At 42.9% G+C, this 20,407-nt stretch overlaps 1 protein-coding gene across 4 annotated transcripts in view; it reads right to left on the reverse strand.

Moving 5' to 3' along the window:
• KIAA0232 (KIAA0232 ortholog) overlaps positions 1 to 20,407 on the reverse strand; it is an 87,407-nt gene that overhangs the window by 31,449 nt on the left and 35,551 nt on the right. For all 4 annotated transcript variants that reach the window (XM_061145445.1, XM_061145446.1, XM_061145448.1 and 1 more), the window contains one exon: positions 1,320 to 1,457. In XM_061145445.1, the coding sequence (XP_061001428.1) occupies positions 1,320 to 1,457 (138 nt within the window). The remainder of the gene's footprint in view (positions 1 to 1,319; positions 1,458 to 20,407) is intronic.

Here is a 20,407-nt window from a genome sequence, read left to right on the forward strand (position 1 = left end):
GAAAAGGTTCCTAAGACAGCCACCGGAGCGGTAATTTCCAAACTCCTACCCCACAGTCTATGAGGCCACAGCTTCAAGAAATCTGAAGTTAACAATGTCGAAGGGGGAGAGGGAGAGGAAAGAGGAGGACAGGGCGAAAACCAAACTCTTCATTCAGCGACTGGGGTTCATTCAGCTCAAGAGACGGTCAGTACCTTCCACATGACAGGCACGCACTCTGCTGGGCACCAGGAGAAGCAAAGCAGGGGAACGGGGAACTCAAGAGTCCTGGCGCAGCTGTGAAGGGAAGACGGGAATGCACAGACAGGGCTCCCACAGGCCGCTCTAAGCAGGATGAGAACACACGGCTGGGAAGTGCGGATCGAGCTTGACAAGGCGCGCATGGAAGGTGGCAGTCAGACAGAATATGCGGATTATCAAGTGTAGCAAAGCTGGCTACCCCAACATCAGACCACTAGATAATTTAGGGAGGAAGTTTCTGAAGGCCAGAAGCCTCTCTACAGACACCCTGTAGGAATCTTCTCAGTTTAACTCTGTATTATAAAGGCACCGAAAAGCACCTAGGTCAAATAGCATGGTAAAAACAAAATAATTTTCTAAGTAGTTGTAGAGATTACATCTTTTTTTTTTTTTAGAGATTACATCTTATAGTGAGTAATAAAGTAAGAATTTGTAGCACGAATTTAAATAGGTGATTATACTCTACAACTATTCTATTTCAGGTTGCTGAAGGACATGAGAAATATTTTACAGGAAATGGTAAAAGAGCAATAACATCATCCTATGGTATTTTCTTTAAAAACAAACAAAAAGTTATGAATCAAGCAAATATAGTGATCTTGTTAGAATCATTATCACACTTTTAGCAATATATCCAAAAGAAATAATAGAGATGTGGAAAAAGCACACATGAAAACATTCTAGATAGTGTAACAAAAAATAAAAAGCCATCTAAATACCCAATAACAAACAGCATACCAGATGGCTATTGGAATATTACTGGATAATATAACTTAGCCACTAAAAGGTAATGTAATAACAAAATGAAGTATATGTTGAGTGGGGAAAAGATATAAAATGAGGTATTCTCTAATCACAACAGTACTTAAAAAAAAAAACACATTACAGAAAACTCAATACATACAGAAAAATGCTATAAAGGAAAACATGATAATGTTTACATAACAGTGGTAAGATAATGAGTACTTTATTTTTCTAAGCTGTATTTTTTTTTGGTCAAGATGTATTATTTATAAACTTTTAAGAAACACCTCCCCCTTTTTCCTCCCCTAGGTATTAGAAACCAAATGTAAACTCACTTCATCAGAAGCAGATCGCAGACACTGGACAGCAGCCTGTTTTTTCATTTCTTCTAGAGTTAGATCTGAGCCCTTTCTCTTACTCTTTCCCCATTTCTTATAAGCTCCTTTTTCCCAGCCCAGGAAGATGTCATTCTCCTGAAATAAAATTAAGACCAGTTTCAGTGATCAACATAAAGTTTCAAACACTTATTATATCCCACATACTTACACACACATTTCCCCTACAAATATCTTCATTCACAAGTTGGTACACATTAATAAATTATGAGGCCATAGAATGCTGTCAATCAGAACAATAATCAATCATCAATCAGATTATTCAGGATAACCCATCGTTTTAGTACCTATTACTGAGATTACTATTAGATTATTATTTAGGGTTTATGATCTCAATAAATCTGACCCATTTATATTTGTAGTAAATGCTAAAAAACAACTCAGACATTCATATGCAAATTTCAGTGTTATTTAAATTTCAGTATTAAAAACTATACACACAAATGTCCTCTTTTCTGTACTTCCCACCTGTCAATAGCAAGTGTTCACATTATTAGCTTTTTTTTTTGGCCATGCCTCGTGGCAAGGGGGATCTTCAAACCCATGAACCCCTTCAGTGGAAGGTTGCGCAAAGTCCTAACCCCTGGACAGCCAGGAAAGTCCCTTACTAACAGATTTTAACATTTAACAGTTGGAAGGTTCATTCCTATTTCTATATCTTGCAGTCCAGAAAGCAACAGATATAAAATATTCTATGTTAGTATTCTTAGCTTATTCTTCCCTTGATTATATAATGCCTGTTATAAAAACTAAGGAAAATTTGAAAAATAGGAAAAAAGCAAATCTTCCATGATCCTACCACCAGTGAAAATTAGAACAATTTCACACACTTAAAAAAAAAAGAAAAAACACAACTGAATTCACACTATCTGTATAATTTTGCACTTATATGGTAAATGTTGCTGCTGCTAAGTCACTTCAGTTGTGTCCGACTCTGTGAGACCCCACAGACGGCAGCCCACCAGGCTCCCCCGTCCCTGGGATTCTCCAGGCAGGAACACTGGAGTGGGTTGCCATTTCCTTCTCCAATGCAAGAAAGTGAAAAGCGAAAGTGAAGTTGCTCCGTCGTGTCCGACTCTTCGTGACCTCATGGACTGCAGCCCACCAGGCTCCTCTGCCCATGGGATTTTCCAGGCAAGGGTACTGGAGTGGGGTGCCATTGCCTTCTCCATTGTAAACATTACCTGCATGTTACTACAAATTCTTTGGCTACATAATATTCCAATAGGTTTACTTCACTTCCCTAAACTGGGACTTGAATATTTTTAATTGCTCTGCTACTTCACTTTGCCTTTCATTTGGTAAGTTACTATTAAAACCAATGGACATATGACAAGAGTTAGAAAAAAAGAGATTAGAAAGAAAGACTAAGGCAAATTAAGAAAACTACTCAGAAGAATATCTGGCCTACAGTAAGCCCTCAGGAAATGGATATGAATTAACAAATGAGCTGGAATAAAGAAGGAAAAGCACAATAATAATTAATTCAAAAAATCTTTAAGGATCAAATTCATATACCATCAACTGCCTATCTAGTCTTTACTTTGATCAAATACATAGAAATTACTTTTCTGCCACCAGGTAAAGAGTGGGAGGGCCCTTCTCTCCATACTCATCGCAATTAACATACTTTTTACATAATTTCTTGGGCATGTCTGAGGATCTCATGAACCCAAAAAACATTTTCTGGCTGAGTGGTGTGAATTCCATTTGCCAAGGGAAAATGTGCCTGATGGCCAAGTAAGAACTCTTAGTCTGTTTCCGCTTATCTACCGTGTTTGGCTAGATGACATCTAAAACCTGACTCTGACATTTCTTATCAGCGATATCTTCGGGAGATAGAGCTTGTCCTTTCACAAGGATGGGAACGGAACCATGACAATGTAGAGTCAAAGCTTCTGAAGGCAGAGAATGGTCTTAGCCTGGCTCTGTTGCTCACGGTGTAAACAGTAAAGGTAGAGACGGTCTGTGTCATTACTCAGAAGAGGGCTCCTTCCTTTCTGTCTCAGTTGCTGAGACTGGCTTTCCCTTTACTGAGCATTACGAACACGTTTCTCTACTTAAGCCATGTTTAAGCTCAGGAGGATTAACAACACATTTAAAGGTCCAAACAAAGTTTTCATAGACAGACAGACTTTCAAAATTCACATGGACACACAGTCCTTCGGGAGGGCAGTTTGACCATACACATCCAATATCTTAAACACGTATATGTACTTCTGATCAATTACTCTTGGGAATTTAGCCTAAAAAAAAAAAAAATCACCAAAATATGCACAGATTTTGCTATAGTGATGTTCAACATACATTTCTCAACAACAGCAAACATGGACAAACAACCTAAATGTCAAGAGAGGAGGACTTGGTGAATAAGTTATAAGTGACCAGGCAGTAAGATACAGCCATTAAGGAGATGACGAAGCACATCTATCGACATGAGAAGCTATCCCCAACATATTCAAGAGCAGCAGTTCCTACAACAGTATGATCTCATTTTTGGTTCAAGTACACATGCACGCCTGTTAATGTGCATTCAAGTGTCTGAGAGAAATGTGCAAAGAGACCACCAAGCCTGACGCTTGGTGAGCGGCAAGAGGAGTCTACAATTTTTCTTGTAACTAGGTCAGACTCCTTGAATGGTCAAAAGTTGTTTGTTTTTTTTTTCAAATGCAAAACTTGTAAGTCAAGAATAGAGAAATGAAAAGAGTTCCTAATAGCTCTTTGCCTAGAACAAGTGTTTGGTACCTGCTTTGTCTGTCACATACCACAGAATTTACTTTTTAAATATACAATTCAGGGGTTTTGGGTATAATTCACAGGGTAATACAAAATCATCATTATTTTTAAAACATTTTTCATCACCCCAATTGGAAGGCCTGTGCCCACCAGCAGTCACATCCTGTTTCCTTTCTCCCCCAGCTCACCGTTAACTACTAACCTGTTGTCTCTATGGACTTTGCTGTGCTGGGTATTTCGTATAAATGAAATTACACAATCCACTTCTTTTCCCGCCTGGTTCCTCTAGGTCAGTGTAACACTTGAAAGGCTCATGCACGTTGTGGCATATTATCAGTACTTCATTCTCTTTTATGACTAATGTTTCAGTACATGGATGTACCATATTTTGTTTATCCATTCATCCACTGATGGACATCTGAATTCTTCTCACCTTTTGGCTACTGTGAATAATACAGCTATGAACATTCAAATACAAGTTTTTCTATGGACATATATTTCCAGTCTTGCTGGGGATATATCTAGGAGTGGAACTGCTGGGTCACATGGTTACCTCTAGGGTTCAATCTTCTGAAGAGATGCCAGGCCTGTCTATTCACTTTCTTGATGCTGTCCTTTTATGTATAAAAGCTTCTCACTGTAATGAAGTCAATTTACTGATGTCCTCTTTGGTGTTTGTGCTTTGGTACCTTATCTAGAGAATCACTGCCTAACCCAAGTTATGAAGTCATAAAGATTTATGTTTTCTCCTAAGTTTTACAGTTTCAGCTCTTACATGTAAGTCTGTAATCCATTTTGAGTTAATATTTATATGTGGTATGAGACAGGAGTCCAACTTCATTCTTTTACACGTGGTTACCAGCACCTTTCTCTGAAGACTACTCTTTCCCCACTGAAGGGTCTAGCTGGAAATTACAATGGTTTATTTTTGTACTCTCAGTTCTGTTACCTATAGCCAGTCACATGTAGGCCAGGATCAAACCGTCTTGCTTACAGGGGCCATGCAGTAGGTTTTAAAATTGGAAGTGTGAGTCCTACAACTTTGTTCTTTTTCAAATTCTTTTGGCTATTCTGGGTCCCTTGCATTTTGCATGAATTTCAGGATCAGCTCATCAATTTCCGCAACAAAGGCAGCTGGGATTCTGACAGGGGTTGCCCTGAACCTGCAGATCAGTTTAGGGAGCACTGAGACGTGATGGATATTAAGTTTTCTAACCATGAACATGGGATGCTTTTCTACTTATTAGGTTTTCTTTGATTTCTGTCAACAATGTTTGTAACTTTTAGTGTGCAAATCTTGACTTCTTTTGTTAAACTTATTCCTAGCAATTTAATTCTTTTTGATTCTACTGTAAATTTAATTTTTCTAATTTCCTTCCTTAGGATTTTCTACATATAATGCCACGTCATGTCAATAGTTTTTGTTTTTCCTTTCCAACCTGTTGTTTTTTTTCCCCTTACCTAACTGCCCTGTTAATGCTGATTTGTAAGATTTTATGTATCTCATCTTTGAAAATGTCTTTTCACACAGATACTGCCGAATACTGGTATTAATCAACAGGCATGGGTTTAATGGAAACTATTTGTTGCTTAGAAGGCATTTATAAAATTCTTCTTCTCTTGATATGTGCCTTTTCAACGTGTTATCACATTGCAGATCACTCCCAAGTGAAAGTGAAGTGGGAGCTCTGCAGCGAACAGTTACACAGATTCCGAGATAGGACATTTTCCTCTGCACTGCGTTAAGGAGTGAACGATGTTGCGGAAACTGCACAACATACCCAGTGCAGACTTGTGTGGGAACGGAGGTTCTGCTTCTTGTTTTAACTTTTGACATAATGAAAATGAATGAAGCAACCTGACATTAATTGTGACTCAAGCAACGTTAGCTGTTAGAGTGAGCCTACCTTATTACAAATTTTCATTTAAGTGCTATTTTGCCTTGTAATTTTAGGCTGAATTCATGAAGAAACAACATCAAGTCTATAGGTAAAGCTATACAAACACTAGCATATGCGATAACTGTTATGTATTCTGCTCTTTCCACTTACTATATTTGAGAGCTCCGTTTTTCTGTTTTTAAGCTTCATTTACTTTGTGAATGTATTATGACTTACTAACCTTTAGAATTAAACTAGCAATTAGGTTTTAAAAGAACACAGTATTTTTAAAAAAGCTCTATACTTCTACTGTTATATTTTCTATGCTGCAAACTCATTAAAAGTCCACTTGGACATGAACACATAACATTAAGTGTGTGCCGAATATTCACTAGGTAAACTCAGTAAAGCCTGGCATGCTGCAGGCCACGATGTCGCAAAAGCGTCGGACACGACTGAGCGGCTGAACAACAATGAATTCAGTAAATCAAGTTATGACTTTTCAAAGTCATAACCTTGAAGATAAAATGCAATTATCAAGTCCCCAAAGAAGCTATGGCTGAGAACCTATTGTCAGGTACTTATCCGGTCACTATCGTGAGGGAACGAACTTAGGCTAGAGTTCTGATTGACTTTGTCTTGCTGTCTTCTATCACAAAGGCAATTGAGAGCTGGAGGAAGAAAAAGAACACGTTCTGAAACACAGCTAGGATCAGTGACGTCTGCTGTCGCCGCCCACTCCTTCTCCTTAGCAGTCCTGGAACACCAGAATCACCAGCGCCTGAATGGGACTAAGGCTCCTCCCAGCTCCGGGCCCTGATTAGCTGAATAGGAATCAGCACGTTTCATGCATCTGGCCACAGGATTGGCTGACAGAGAGGCAGATGACCAATCAGAAGCGAACAATTGAAATAAAGCACCTCCCCCGCCCCAAAAGGTTTCTGCCGGGAATGCAAGGACCACACCCTCTGGAGCGTGTGGTTCAGTTCAGTTCAGTTCAGTCGCTCAGTCGTGTCCGACTCTTTGCGACCCCATGGACCACAGCACGCCAGGCTTCCCTGTCCTTCACCAACTCCTGGAGTTTACTCAAACTCATGTCCATTGAGTCGGTGATGTCATCCAACCATCTCATCCTGTTGTCCCCTTTTCCTGCCTTCAATCTTTCCCAGCATCCGGGTCTTTTCCAATGAGTCAGTTCTTCGCATCAGGTGGCCAAAGTACTGGAGTTTCAACTTCAGCATCAGTTCTTCCAATGAACATTCAGGACTGATTTCCTTTAGGATGGACTGGTTGGAGCTCCTTGCTGTCCAAGGGACTCTCAAGAGTCTTCTCCAACACCACAGTTCAAAAGCATCAATTCTTCGGTGCTCAGTTTTCCTTATGGTCCAATTCTCACATCCATACATGTCCACACATAGGACAGGATGTTTGCTAAACCTGATGCTCACCTTCTGCCCTCCAGCCCCAGGGAAGCTCTGCTGCACTAGGCGGGGGTGGTCCTGATTCCAGACTTCTAGATACATGACATTCCTCCCCAATTAAGCCAATGTATGCCAGATTTTTGACTGCGTGTGAATGAAAGATGCAGCTAGAATTTGAAGAGAGCCCTCAGTAATAAATTCACTTCTAACAACTCAGAGGAACTGTAAATTGCCTCTAAGTGAGTAGCACAAATTAAATGAGCATAATGTCACCTTAAGTACATCCTTTTTTTTTTCCTACTAGGTCATCAGCCAACATGTTCCTCATTGCCCTTCCTGCTTTCAGTTGCCCAACCCAGCTCACCCACCACAATGCTGCCATTTGGCACTGCTGACTAAACACAGCAGCAGGTCTTCTTGCTTCTGGGACTAAAATATCAATCCCCTAGTGAAACACAATGACAGGTTCTTGCAAACCAGCTTCCTGCTCACCCTTCTCAGTCTAATCTCCTCCCACCCCTCACTGCACCCCCCTGGCTCCCAGCATCAGGCCCTCCTGCCTCTGCGGCCTCTTGTTTGTTTCCTTTCAAGGCTGTTCTGCCCCAAACTCTGCAGCCAGAGTGTGGCAGGGACCCCTAACCTGGCAGCTGTCTCCCAGGGTCCATCCCCAGTTATCGCCACCATCCTGTCGTCATCAGTGCCCAGCAAGGCATGGGCACTCATGTGGTGAGTAAAAACGTAGAGAAGTGCATTAAATGCAGTATTTCTAGTCAGACCATTTTCTCTATTCCATGAAAAGATTTTACTGAAACACCCCACCCTTTTTACTATGGTATCTGAGGAAGTTTGTGGACATGAACTTGTGCACCCACCATTATTACTAACCCCTACTCCTTATATATAAAGTTAATTTAATGTCTGTTAAGTGAATGGTTGTTGAAATACAGTATACGCAGCAAGATGCCTGAGGGACGCAGGATGGGTCAGTTGTTATTGTTAAAGATTATGGTAAAGGAAAACACTGCAGATGCTCGCCTTTCCAAGCAGTGAAATGCTAAACTAACAGGGATATACTGCAAAGTACATTACAAGTGGGCGGAAAGAACAAACAAGTTCTGCTGAATATAGAAATGATCCATCTCAAGAGCAATTAGTACTAGGATTATTCTTTCTTAACCTGTGGGCAAAAATAGAAAATGCAACAATCCAGCTACATTTCTAGAATAATGGACTCTGAGGGAGAAGATACAATTAATTAAGGGATTTAAAAGAAACTGCATCTGGGACTTTCCTGGCAGTCCAGTGGTCTTCTGTGCTTCCAATGCAGGCTCTGTGCTTCCAATGGAGACTCTGTGCTTCCAGTGCAGACTCTTGTGCTTCCAATGCAGGCTCTGTGCTTCCAATGCAGGTGGCTCAAGTCTTATCCCTGGTCAGCGAACTAAGATCCCACATGCCACATGGAACGGCCAAAAAACAGAAAAGAAACTAATAACAAAGCTACAGAAATCGAGACAGTGAGGTACCGGCATAAAGACAGACATACAGACCAATGACCAGAACAGACGGCCAAGTAACAGACCCTTACAGTCATGCTCAAAATGTTTTTAATAAGGGTGTCAAGGCCATTCAATGAGGAAAGGACACTCTTTTCAACAAATGATGCTGGGAAAACTAGATATCCACCTGCAAAAGAAGGAAATTTGAACACACAACATATACAAAAGTTAATTCACAATGGATCAAAGACCTAATACTTAAAAGCTAAAACTAAGAAATGTAGGGCAAAGATTTCTTGGATATGACACCAGAGACACAGGTAACAAAAGAGAAAACAGATAAAATGGGCTCATGAAGTTTTTTAAATTTAGTGCAACGAAAGACAATGAATAGAGTGAAAAGGCAAACTCCACAGGAGGAGGGGAAAATAGCCACAGATCACATATATGATAAGGGGTTAGTATCCAAAACCTGTAGAAAATATCTAGAACTCAACAACAACAAAAAGAGATTCAAAAATGGGAAAAAGACTTGAGAGTCTCCAAAGAAGATACACATAAATGACCAGTAAACACATGAAGAGATGCTCAGCATCATCACTCATCAGGGAAAATGTAAGTGAAAACAAGGTTCCGATTAGGATGACTACTATTAAAAACTAACAAACCAACAGGACAGAACGATGGTTGGTGAGGACGTGGAGAAGTGGAGGCCTACTCATTACTGGTGCAGCTCTCGTGTAAAAGCAGAACCACCACAGACCCAGCAGTTCCACTTCTGGACAGGTACTGCTCAAAGCTGAAACCAGTGTCTTGATGAGATATTTGCATACCTGTGTTCATACAACAGTACAGCTCACAGAAGCTTAAACATGCAAGAAACGCAAGTGTCCACTGTTGGATGGATGGATATGCAAAATGTGGCATATCCGCATGACAGAAGACTGCTTGGCCTTAAAAAGGAAGGAAAGTCTGACATCTGCTGCAATACGGATGAACCCTGAAGAGACAATGCTCGGTGAAATAAGTCGGTCACACACACACAAAAAAACAAAAACAAGTATCGTATGATTCCATTGATAAGAGGTCCCTAAGAGTAGTCAAAAATCATAAAGACAGAAAGCACTGGGTTGGCCAAAAAGTTCACTCGGGTTTATGTTAACATTTTGGGGGGTGGGGGGAACAACCTCAATGAACCTTTTGGCCAGCCGAGATGATGGTGGTTGCCTGCGGCTGGGGGAGGGGAATTTTATAAAGTTTCCACTTTATGAGATGGAGAGGGTTCGGAGATGGATGATGGCTGCGTAACATTATGAATGCGTTTGACACCGTGGAAATGTGTACACTTCAAGATGGGAGAGACGGCGGCGGTGGTGAGGAAGAAGCTTCAGTCACTTCTCCGAAGGGCGGCCCCAGTGTGCAGCTTCGGCCTCTGCGCTCACCTCCACCACAACCCCCCTCCACACAAGTCACACGCCTGACAAAGAAGCGCAGGTCCGTTCATTTCTTTAATAAATATCTGAGCCTCTCCTACATCCCACGAACTGTCTCAAGGGCTATGAATACAGCAGAAAGCATGGCAGGCAAGCTCCCCAACTTTGTGAACTGCATATTCCAGCAGAGAAGACTTACAAATAAACAGAAAGCATGGCAAATAATCCTACAATTCTGGGTATAACAAGTATTACGGGCTTCCCTGGTGGCTCAGACGGTAAAGTGTCTGCCTATAATGTGGGGGACCTGGGTTCAATCCTGGGTCGGGAAGATCCCCTGAAGAAGGAAATGGCAACCCACTCCAGTACTCTTGCCTGGAAAATTCCATGGATGGAGGAGCCTGGTAGGCTACAATCCACAGGGTCGCAAAGGGTCGGACACAACCGAGCAACTTCACTGGTTAAACAAGTGTTATGAAGAAAAATAAAGCAGAAAAGAAGGCTGAGAATGGAAGGCTTCTTTTTAAATGTGGTGGTCAAAGAAAGACTGAGGCTAAGACAAGCCAAATAAACAGCAAACTAAACAAGTAAATACACAAATACCCTCTTTTAAAAAGTAAACCAATTCAAGACGTGGTGGGAAGCGGCCTGCGGTTCATTCTCTATACCACAGGGGCACCAACGCTAACAAGATGAAGGCACTTGCAAGCAGAACATTGACGACTGAAGGAGCGGGGCATAACTGAGTCACAGAAAGAATCACCGTGTCGTGACAGAGTGACAGTGGATCCAGGTGGGAGCCATCCTGGACGGTAAACTCATAAAGTCTCCCCTGGACAGGTGGCCTGAAAACCACGCAGCAAGGTGCTCAGCGTCGTCGTGCAGAAACCTGGCGGCCGCCGGCGCAACCAGAGTCAGCGTCGACAAGAACCAAACAGACTGCTGTCACGCGCTGTCCGCCGTGACGCACCAAGAAGGAAGCTCTTCGCCTGCGTGATGCTACTGCCCTAAGGCCCACGTGCACTCTAAACAGGAGGAAACAGACGCACCCACAATAGGGGACACTCTGCAAGATAACTGGTCTGTACGCCTCAAAAATGTCAACGTCATGAGACACAAAGGAAAGATGAGGAACCACTCCAGGTTAAAGAAAATTACAGAGAGACATGACCACGAAAGTCAATGCATGATCCTAGGCGAGGGAAAAAATTACAATGGAGGACATCACTGAATCTCAACAGTACACTAGGTCATAATGTGTTGGAGTTAATTTCCCAGATTTTATAATTGTCCTATGGCTTAGAGAAGATGCAATCAATAAATCATATGCTGATTCATGTAGGAGAGATGGGCATCAAAAGGAGAGGGGAGAAATAAGCAGAAAGTGGGAAAATGTTAGCAATAGGGGCTGACTGAAATTCTTTGCCCTATTCTTCTAAATTCTTCTGATGTTTGAAATTATTTTAAAAAAATAAGTTAAAAAATTTTTAAGATGATTATATGATTTCTGGCATTAAACATCTTATAAATTACTGGGAAAGACACATTCAAATAACCATAATGAAGAGCAGAAATATGGTCAAGTTTGGAAAACAACGATATTGTTTTCATCAGGAATTGTCAGAAGTGCATTCACAGAGAAAGGTGACCTGGGCCTTGAGGGATGGATTAGAAAAGTGGTTTATATTTACAGGTAAAAGCGGTTATAATGAATACTTGGTTTATCTAAGCATACGTTTATCAGAATATGGTAATCTTAACCAAAAAGATAAAAAAAAAAGAACACTTTGTGAAAGTAAAATGACTGTGACCAACTACAGTATCTACATATTAGAAGGCGGCTGTTGTCCAGGACTACACAGTCATCAGCTGATGCCACAACGGTGCTCCCAGCCCTGCCCAGATCAGAGGCTTACACTTCACTCTGGCTGCCTGTCAGCCTCGACCTGGATGAGGGCCTGATCAGCTGCACTTCCTACCCCTTTGTCCGGGGATGCTGGGACAAGTACAGACCTGTTTCTTAGACCTCAGGAGCTCTCTGTTTCTTTTAACCCAAACTGAGAAAAGCCATGAATTCATCATGACAAATAAGGCCAGTAGTTGAAGCCAGGATCCTAAAACTAGTCACTTGCAAGGTCAGGCTAATTTCAAGGACTGAGGGGTGAGGAAACAAACACCCCCAAAGTGGAGTCACCTGATCTCCAATGGATGGGGGAGGTGAGGCCACCCTGGGTGTGACCCAGGGACCAGGGAGGCGGCACGCCCCCTTGCCTACAGCGGGCTCTCGAGCATGCCTCCTGGGCAGAGTCTGAGCCACAGGAGGTCAGCTCAGCACCTTCCCGTGGCTCCCTGCCCTGACTCCCTGCCACATCCTCCTCCTTGAGGCTCAGAAAAGTTACCGAGAGGCTGGCTGACCCTTGGGTCCTCTCCTATGAAAGGGCATTTCCAATATGACCTTCCCCATCAGCACGAGACTTACGGGAACTGTGCTAGCCTGGGGTGAGCAGGAAAGAATTTCAGGATCCTTTTGGCTCCTGGTGGATTCCCCTTGTAATTCTAGACATGCTGTTTCCACTGACCTTTATACGTCCTGTGTCCTAAACATGAACCAGAACAGGGAGGAGCAAACATGCAGCACGCTGACAGCGGCCAGGACCCCTGTCCCCAACTCCCTACGGCGAAGAAAGAACTCAGAGGAGGTTCACAAACAAGTCTGATCACGTAAGTGCTCAACTGTAATCTCAGCAGCAGTCCTACGTTTTATCCCTTTCAATGTCCTATAGCATTTAACACTTAAATACTTTGACTTGTTTCATATGAGTATATATTTACAATTGAAGTATATGATTTCTGAGTTAACAGAAACACCTTCCTCACTTCTGGAAAGAATAATTCTACTTTGGTTGTTGCTCATTGTTTAGTCGCTCAGTCGGTTCTGACTCTTTGTGACTCTATGGACAGCAGAATGTCAGGCTTCCCTGTCCTTCACTGTCTCCAGGACTTTGCCCAAACTCATGTCCATTGAGTCGATAATGTCATCCAACTGTATCATTCTCTGTCAACCCCTTCTCCTCCTGCCCTCAATCTTTCCCAGCATCAGGGTCTTTTCCAATAAGTTGATTCTTCACGTCAAATGGCCAAAGTATTGGAGCTTCAGCATCAGCATCAGCCCTTCCAATGAACATTCAGGACTGGTCTCCTTTAAAATGGACTGGTTGGAGCTCCTTGCTGTCCAAGGGACTCTCAAGAGTCTTCTCCAACACCACAGTTCAAAAGCATCAATTCTTCGGTGCTCAGTTTTCCTTATGGTCCAATTCTCACATCCATACATGTCCACACATAGGACAGGATGTTTGCTAAACCTGATGCTCACCTTCTGCCCTCCAGCCCCAGGGAAGCTCTGCTGCACTAGGCGGGGGTGGTCCTGATTCCAGACTTCTAGATACATGACATTCCTCCCCAATTAAGCCAATGTATGCCAGATTTTTGACTGCGTGTGAATGAAAGATGCAGCTAGAATTTGAAGAGAGCCCTCAGTAATAAATTCACTTCTAACAACTCAGAGGAACTGTAAATTGCCTCTAAGTGAGTAGCACAAATTAAATGAGCATAATGTCACCTTAAGTACATCCTTTTTTTTTTCCTACTAGGTCATCAGCCAACATGTTCCTCATTGCCCTTCCTGCTTTCAGTTGCCCAACCCAGCTCACCCACCACAATGCTGCCATTTGGCACTGCTGACTAAACACAGCAGCAGGTCTTCTTGCTTCTGGGACTAAAATATCAATCCCCTAGTGAAACACAATGACAGGTTCTTGCAAACCAGCTTCCTGCTCACCCTTCTCAGTCTAATCTCCTCCCACCCCTCACTGCACCCCCCTGGCTCCCAGCATCAGGCCCTCCTGCCTCTGCGGCCTCTTGTTTGTTTCCTTTCAAGGCTGTTCTGCCCCAAACTCTGCAGCCAGAGTGTGGCAGGGACCCCTAACCTGGCAGCTGTCTCCCAGGGTCCATCCCCAGTTATCGCCACCATCCTGTCGTCATCAGTGCCCAGCAAGGCATGGGCACTCATGTGGTGAGTAAAAACGTAGAGAAGTGCATTAAATGCAGTATTTCTAGTCAGACCATTTTCTCTATTCCATGAAAAGATTTTACTGAAACACCCCACCCTTTTTACTATGGTATCTGAGGAAGTTTGTGGACATGAACTTGTGCACCCACCATTATTACTAACCCCTACTCCTTATATATAAAGTTAATTTAATGTCTGTTAAGTGAATGGTTGTTGAAATACAGTATACGCAGCAAGATGCCTGAGGGACGCAGGATGGGTCAGTTGTTATTGTTAAAGATTATGGTAAAGGAAAACACTGCAGATGCTCGCCTTTCCAAGCAGTGAAATGCTAAACTAACAGGGATATACTGCAAAGTACATTACAAGTGGGCGGAAAGAACAAACAAGTTCTGCTGAATATAGAAATGATCCATCTCAAGAGCAATTAGTACTAGGATTATTCTTTCTTAACCTGTGGGCAAAAATAGAAAATGCAACAATCCAGCTACATTTCTAGAATAATGGACTCTGAGGGAGAAGATACAATTAATTAAGGGATTTAAAAGAAACTGCATCTGGGACTTTCCTGGCAGTCCAGTGGTCTTCTGTGCTTCCAATGCAGGCTCTGTGCTTCCAATGGAGACTCTGTGCTTCCAGTGCAGACTCTTGTGCTTCCAATGCAGGCTCTGTGCTTCCAATGCAGGTGGCTCAAGTCTTATCCCTGGTCAGCGAACTAAGATCCCACATGCCACATGGAACGGCCAAAAAACAGAAAAGAAACTAATAACAAAGCTACAGAAATCGAGACAGTGAGGTACCGGCATAAAGACAGACATACAGACCAATGACCAGAACAGACGGCCAAGTAACAGACCCTTACAGTCATGCTCAAAATGTTTTTAATAAGGGTGTCAAGGCCATTCAATGAGGAAAGGACACTCTTTTCAACAAATGATGCTGGGAAAACTAGATATCCACCTGCAAAAGAAGGAAATTTGAACACACAACATATACAAAAGTTAATTCACAATGGATCAAAGACCTAATACTTAAAAGCTAAAACTAAGAAATGTAGGGCAAAGATTTCTTGGATATGACACCAGAGACACAGGTAACAAAAGAGAAAACAGATAAAATGGGCTCATGAAGTTTTTTAAATTTAGTGCAACGAAAGACAATGAATAGAGTGAAAAGGCAAACTCCACAGGAGGAGGGGAAAATAGCCACAGATCACATATATGATAAGGGGTTAGTATCCAAAACCTGTAGAAAATATCTAGAACTCAACAACAACAAAAAGAGATTCAAAAATGGGAAAAAGACTTGAGAGTCTCCAAAGAAGATACACATAAATGACCAGTAAACACATGAAGAGATGCTCAGCATCATCACTCATCAGGGAAAATGTAAGTGAAAACAAGGTTCCGATTAGGATGACTACTATTAAAAACTAACAAACCAACAGGACAGAACGATGGTTGGTGAGGACGTGGAGAAGTGGAGGCCTACTCATTACTGGTGCAGCTCTCGTGTAAAAGCAGAACCACCACAGACCCAGCAGTTCCACTTCTGGACAGGTACTGCTCAAAGCTGAAACCAGTGTCTTGATGAGATATTTGCATACCTGTGTTCATACAACAGTACAGCTCACAGAAGCTTAAACATGCAAGAAACGCAAGTGTCCACTGTTGGATGGATGGATATGCAAAATGTGGCATATCCGCATGACAGAAGACTGCTTGGCCTTAAAAAGGAAGGAAAGTCTGACATCTGCTGCAATACGGATGAACCCTGAAGAGACAATGCTCGGTGAAATAAGTCGGTCACACACACACAAAAAAACAAAAACAAGTATCGTATGATTCCATTGATAAGAGGTCCCTAAGAGTAGTCAAAAATCATAAAGACAGAAAGCACTGGGTTGGCCAAAAAGTTCACTCGGGTTTATGTTAACATTTTGGGGGGTGGGGGGAACAACCTCAATGAACCTTTTGGCCAGCCGAGATGATGGTGGTTGCCTGCGGCTGGGGGAGGGGAATTTTATAAAGTTTCCACTTTATGAGATGGAGAGGGTTCGGAGATGGATGATGGCTGCGTAACATTATGAATGCGTTTGACACCGTGGAAATGTGTACACTTCAAGATGGGAGAGACGGCGGCGGTGGTGAGGAAGAAGCTTCAGTCACTTCTCCGAAGGGCGGCCCCAGTGTGCAGCTTCGGCCTCTGCGCTCACCTCCACCACAACCCCCCTCCACACAAGTCACACGCCTGACAAAGAAGCGCAGGTCCGTTCATTTCTTTAATAAATATCTGAGCCTCTCCTACATCCCACGAACTGTCTCAAGGGCTATGAATACAGCAGAAAGCATGGCAGGCAAGCTCCCCAACTTTGTGAACTGCATATTCCAGCAGAGAAGACTTACAAATAAACAGAAAGCATGGCAAATAATCCTACAATTCTGGGTATAACAAGTATTACGGGCTTCCCTGGTGGCTCAGACGGTAAAGTGTCTGCCTATAATGTGGGGGACCTGGGTTCAATCCTGGGTCGGGAAGATCCCCTGAAGAAGGAAATGGCAACCCACTCCAGTACTCTTGCCTGGAAAATTCCATGGATGGAGGAGCCTGGTAGGCTACAATCCACAGGGTCGCAAAGGGTCGGACACAACCGAGCAACTTCACTGGTTAAACAAGTGTTATGAAGAAAAATAAAGCAGAAAAGAAGGCTGAGAATGGAAGGCTTCTTTTTAAATGTGGTGGTCAAAGAAAGACTGAGGCTAAGACAAGCCAAATAAACAGCAAACTAAACAAGTAAATACACAAATACCCTCTTTTAAAAAGTAAACCAATTCAAGACGTGGTGGGAAGCGGCCTGCGGTTCATTCTCTATACCACAGGGGCACCAACGCTAACAAGATGAAGGCACTTGCAAGCAGAACATTGACGACTGAAGGAGCGGGGCATAACTGAGTCACAGAAAGAATCACCGTGTCGTGACAGAGTGACAGTGGATCCAGGTGGGAGCCATCCTGGACGGTAAACTCATAAAGTCTCCCCTGGACAGGTGGCCTGAAAACCACGCAGCAAGGTGCTCAGCGTCGTCGTGCAGAAACCTGGCGGCCGCCGGCGCAACCAGAGTCAGCGTCGACAAGAACCAAACAGACTGCTGTCACGCGCTGTCCGCCGTGACGCACCAAGAAGGAAGCTCTTCGCCTGCGTGATGCTACTGCCCTAAGGCCCACGTGCACTCTAAACAGGAGGAAACAGACGCACCCACAATAGGGGACACTCTGCAAGATAACTGGTCTGTACGCCTCAAAAATGTCAACGTCATGAGACACAAAGGAAAGATGAGGAACCACTCCAGGTTAAAGAAAATTACAGAGAGACATGACCACGAAAGTCAATGCATGATCCTAGGCGAGGGAAAAAATTACAATGGAGGACATCACTGAATCTCAACAGTACACTAGGTCATAATGTGTTGGAGTTAATTTCCCAGATTTTATAATTGTCCTATGGCTTAGAGAAGATGCAATCAATAAATCATATGCTGATTCATGTAGGAGAGATGGGCATCAAAAGGAGAGGGGAGAAATAAGCAGAAAGTGGGAAAATGTTAGCAATAGGGGCTGACTGAAATTCTTTGCCCTATTCTTCTAAATTCTTCTGATGTTTGAAATTATTTTAAAAAAATAAGTTAAAAAATTTTTAAGATGATTATATGATTTCTGGCATTAAACATCTTATAAATTACTGGGAAAGACACATTCAAATAACCATAATGAAGAGCAGAAATATGGTCAAGTTTGGAAAACAACGATATTGTTTTCATCAGGAATTGTCAGAAGTGCATTCACAGAGAAAGGTGACCTGGGCCTTGAGGGATGGATTAGAAAAGTGGTTTATATTTACAGGTAAAAGCGGTTATAATGAATACTTGGTTTATCTAAGCATACGTTTATCAGAATATGGTAATCTTAACCAAAAAGATAAAAAAAAAAGAACACTTTGTGAAAGTAAAATGACTGTGACCAACTACAGTATCTACATATTAGAAGGCGGCTGTTGTCCAGGACTACACAGTCATCAGCTGATGCCACAACGGTGCTCCCAGCCCTGCCCAGATCAGAGGCTTACACTTCACTCTGGCTGCCTGTCAGCCTCGACCTGGATGAGGGCCTGATCAGCTGCACTTCCTACCCCTTTGTCCGGGGATGCTGGGACAAGTACAGACCTGTTTCTTAGACCTCAGGAGCTCTCTGTTTCTTTTAACCCAAACTGAGAAAAGCCATGAATTCATCATGACAAATAAGGCCAGTAGTTGAAGCCAGGATCCTAAAACTAGTCACTTGCAAGGTCAGGCTAATTTCAAGGACTGAGGGGTGAGGAAACAAACACCCCCAAAGTGGAGTCACCTGATCTCCAATGGATGGGGGAGGTGAGGCCACCCTGGGTGTGACCCAGGGACCAGGGAGGCGGCACGCCCCCTTGCCTACAGCGGGCTCTCGAGCATGCCTCCTGGGCAGAGTCTGAGCCACAGGAGGTCAGCTCAGCACCTTCCCGTGGCTCCCTGCCCTGACTCCCTGCCACATCCTCCTCCTTGAGGCTCAGAAAAGTTACCGAGAGGCTGGCTGACCCTTGGGTCCTCTCCTATGAAAGGGCATTTCCAATATGACCTTCCCCATCAGCACGAGACTTACGGGAACTGTGCTAGCCTGGGGTGAGCAGGAAAGAATTTCAGGATCCTTTTGGCTCCTGGTGGATTCCCCTTGTAATTCTAGACATGCTGTTTCCACTGACCTTTATACGTCCTGTGTCCTAAACATGAACCAGAACAGGGAGGAGCAAACATGCAGCACGCTGACAGCGGCCAGGACCCCTGTCCCCAACTCCCTACGGCGAAGAAAGAACTCAGAGGAGGTTCACAAACAAGTCTGATCACGTAAGTGCTCAACTGTAATCTCAGCAGCAGTCCTACGTTTTATCCCTTTCAATGTCCTATAGCATTTAACACTTAAATACTTTGACTTGTTTCATATGAGTATATATTTACAATTGAAGTATATGATTTCTGAGTTAACAGAAACACCTTCCTCACTTCTGGAAAGAATAATTCTACTTTGGTTGTTGCTCATTGTTTAGTCGCTCAGTCGGTTCTGACTCTTTGTGACTCTATGGACAGCAGAATGTCAGGCTTCCCTGTCCTTCACTGTCTCCAGGACTTTGCCCAAACTCATGTCCATTGAGTCGATAATGTCATCCAACTGTATCATTCTCTGTCAACCCCTTCTCCTCCTGCCCTCAATCTTTCCCAGCATCAGGGTCTTTTCCAATAAGTTGATTCTTCACGTCAAATGGCCAAAGTATTGGAGCTTCAGCATCAGCATCAGCCCTTCCAATGAACATTCAGGACTGGTCTCCTTTAAAATGGACTGGTTGGATCTCCTTGCAGTCCAAGGGACTCTCAAGAGTCTTCTCCAACACCACAGTTCAAAAGCATCAATTCTTTGGTGCTCAGCCTTCTTTATGGTCCAACTCTCACGTCCATACATGCCTACTGAAAAAACCATAGCTTTGACTAGATGGACCTTTGTCAGCAAAGCAATGTCTCTGCTTTTTAATATGCTGCCTAGGTTTGTCATAGCTTTTTCTTCCAAGAAGCAAGCATCTTTTAACTTCATGACTGCAGTCACCATCCACAGTGATTCTGGAACCCAAGAATATAAAGTCTGTCACTGTTTCCATTGTTTCCGTATCTATTTGTCATGAAGTGATAGACCAGATGCTATGATCTTAGTTTTCTGAATACTGAGTTTTAAGCCAGCTTTTCTTTTTTCACTCTCCTCTTTCACCTTCATCAAGAGGCTCTTTAGTTCTTCTTCACTTTCTGCCATAAGGGTGGTGTCATCTGCCCATCTGAGGTTATTGATGTTTCTCCCAGCAATCTTGATTCCAGCTTGTGCTTCATCCGGCCCGGCATTTCACATGATGTACTCTGCATAGAAGTT

The sequence above is a fragment of the Dama dama genome, chromosome 6 (genome assembly GCF_033118175.1).
Source record: "Dama dama isolate Ldn47 chromosome 6, ASM3311817v1, whole genome shotgun sequence".
NCBI classification, from domain to species: Eukaryota; Metazoa; Chordata; class Mammalia; order Artiodactyla; family Cervidae; genus Dama; species Dama dama.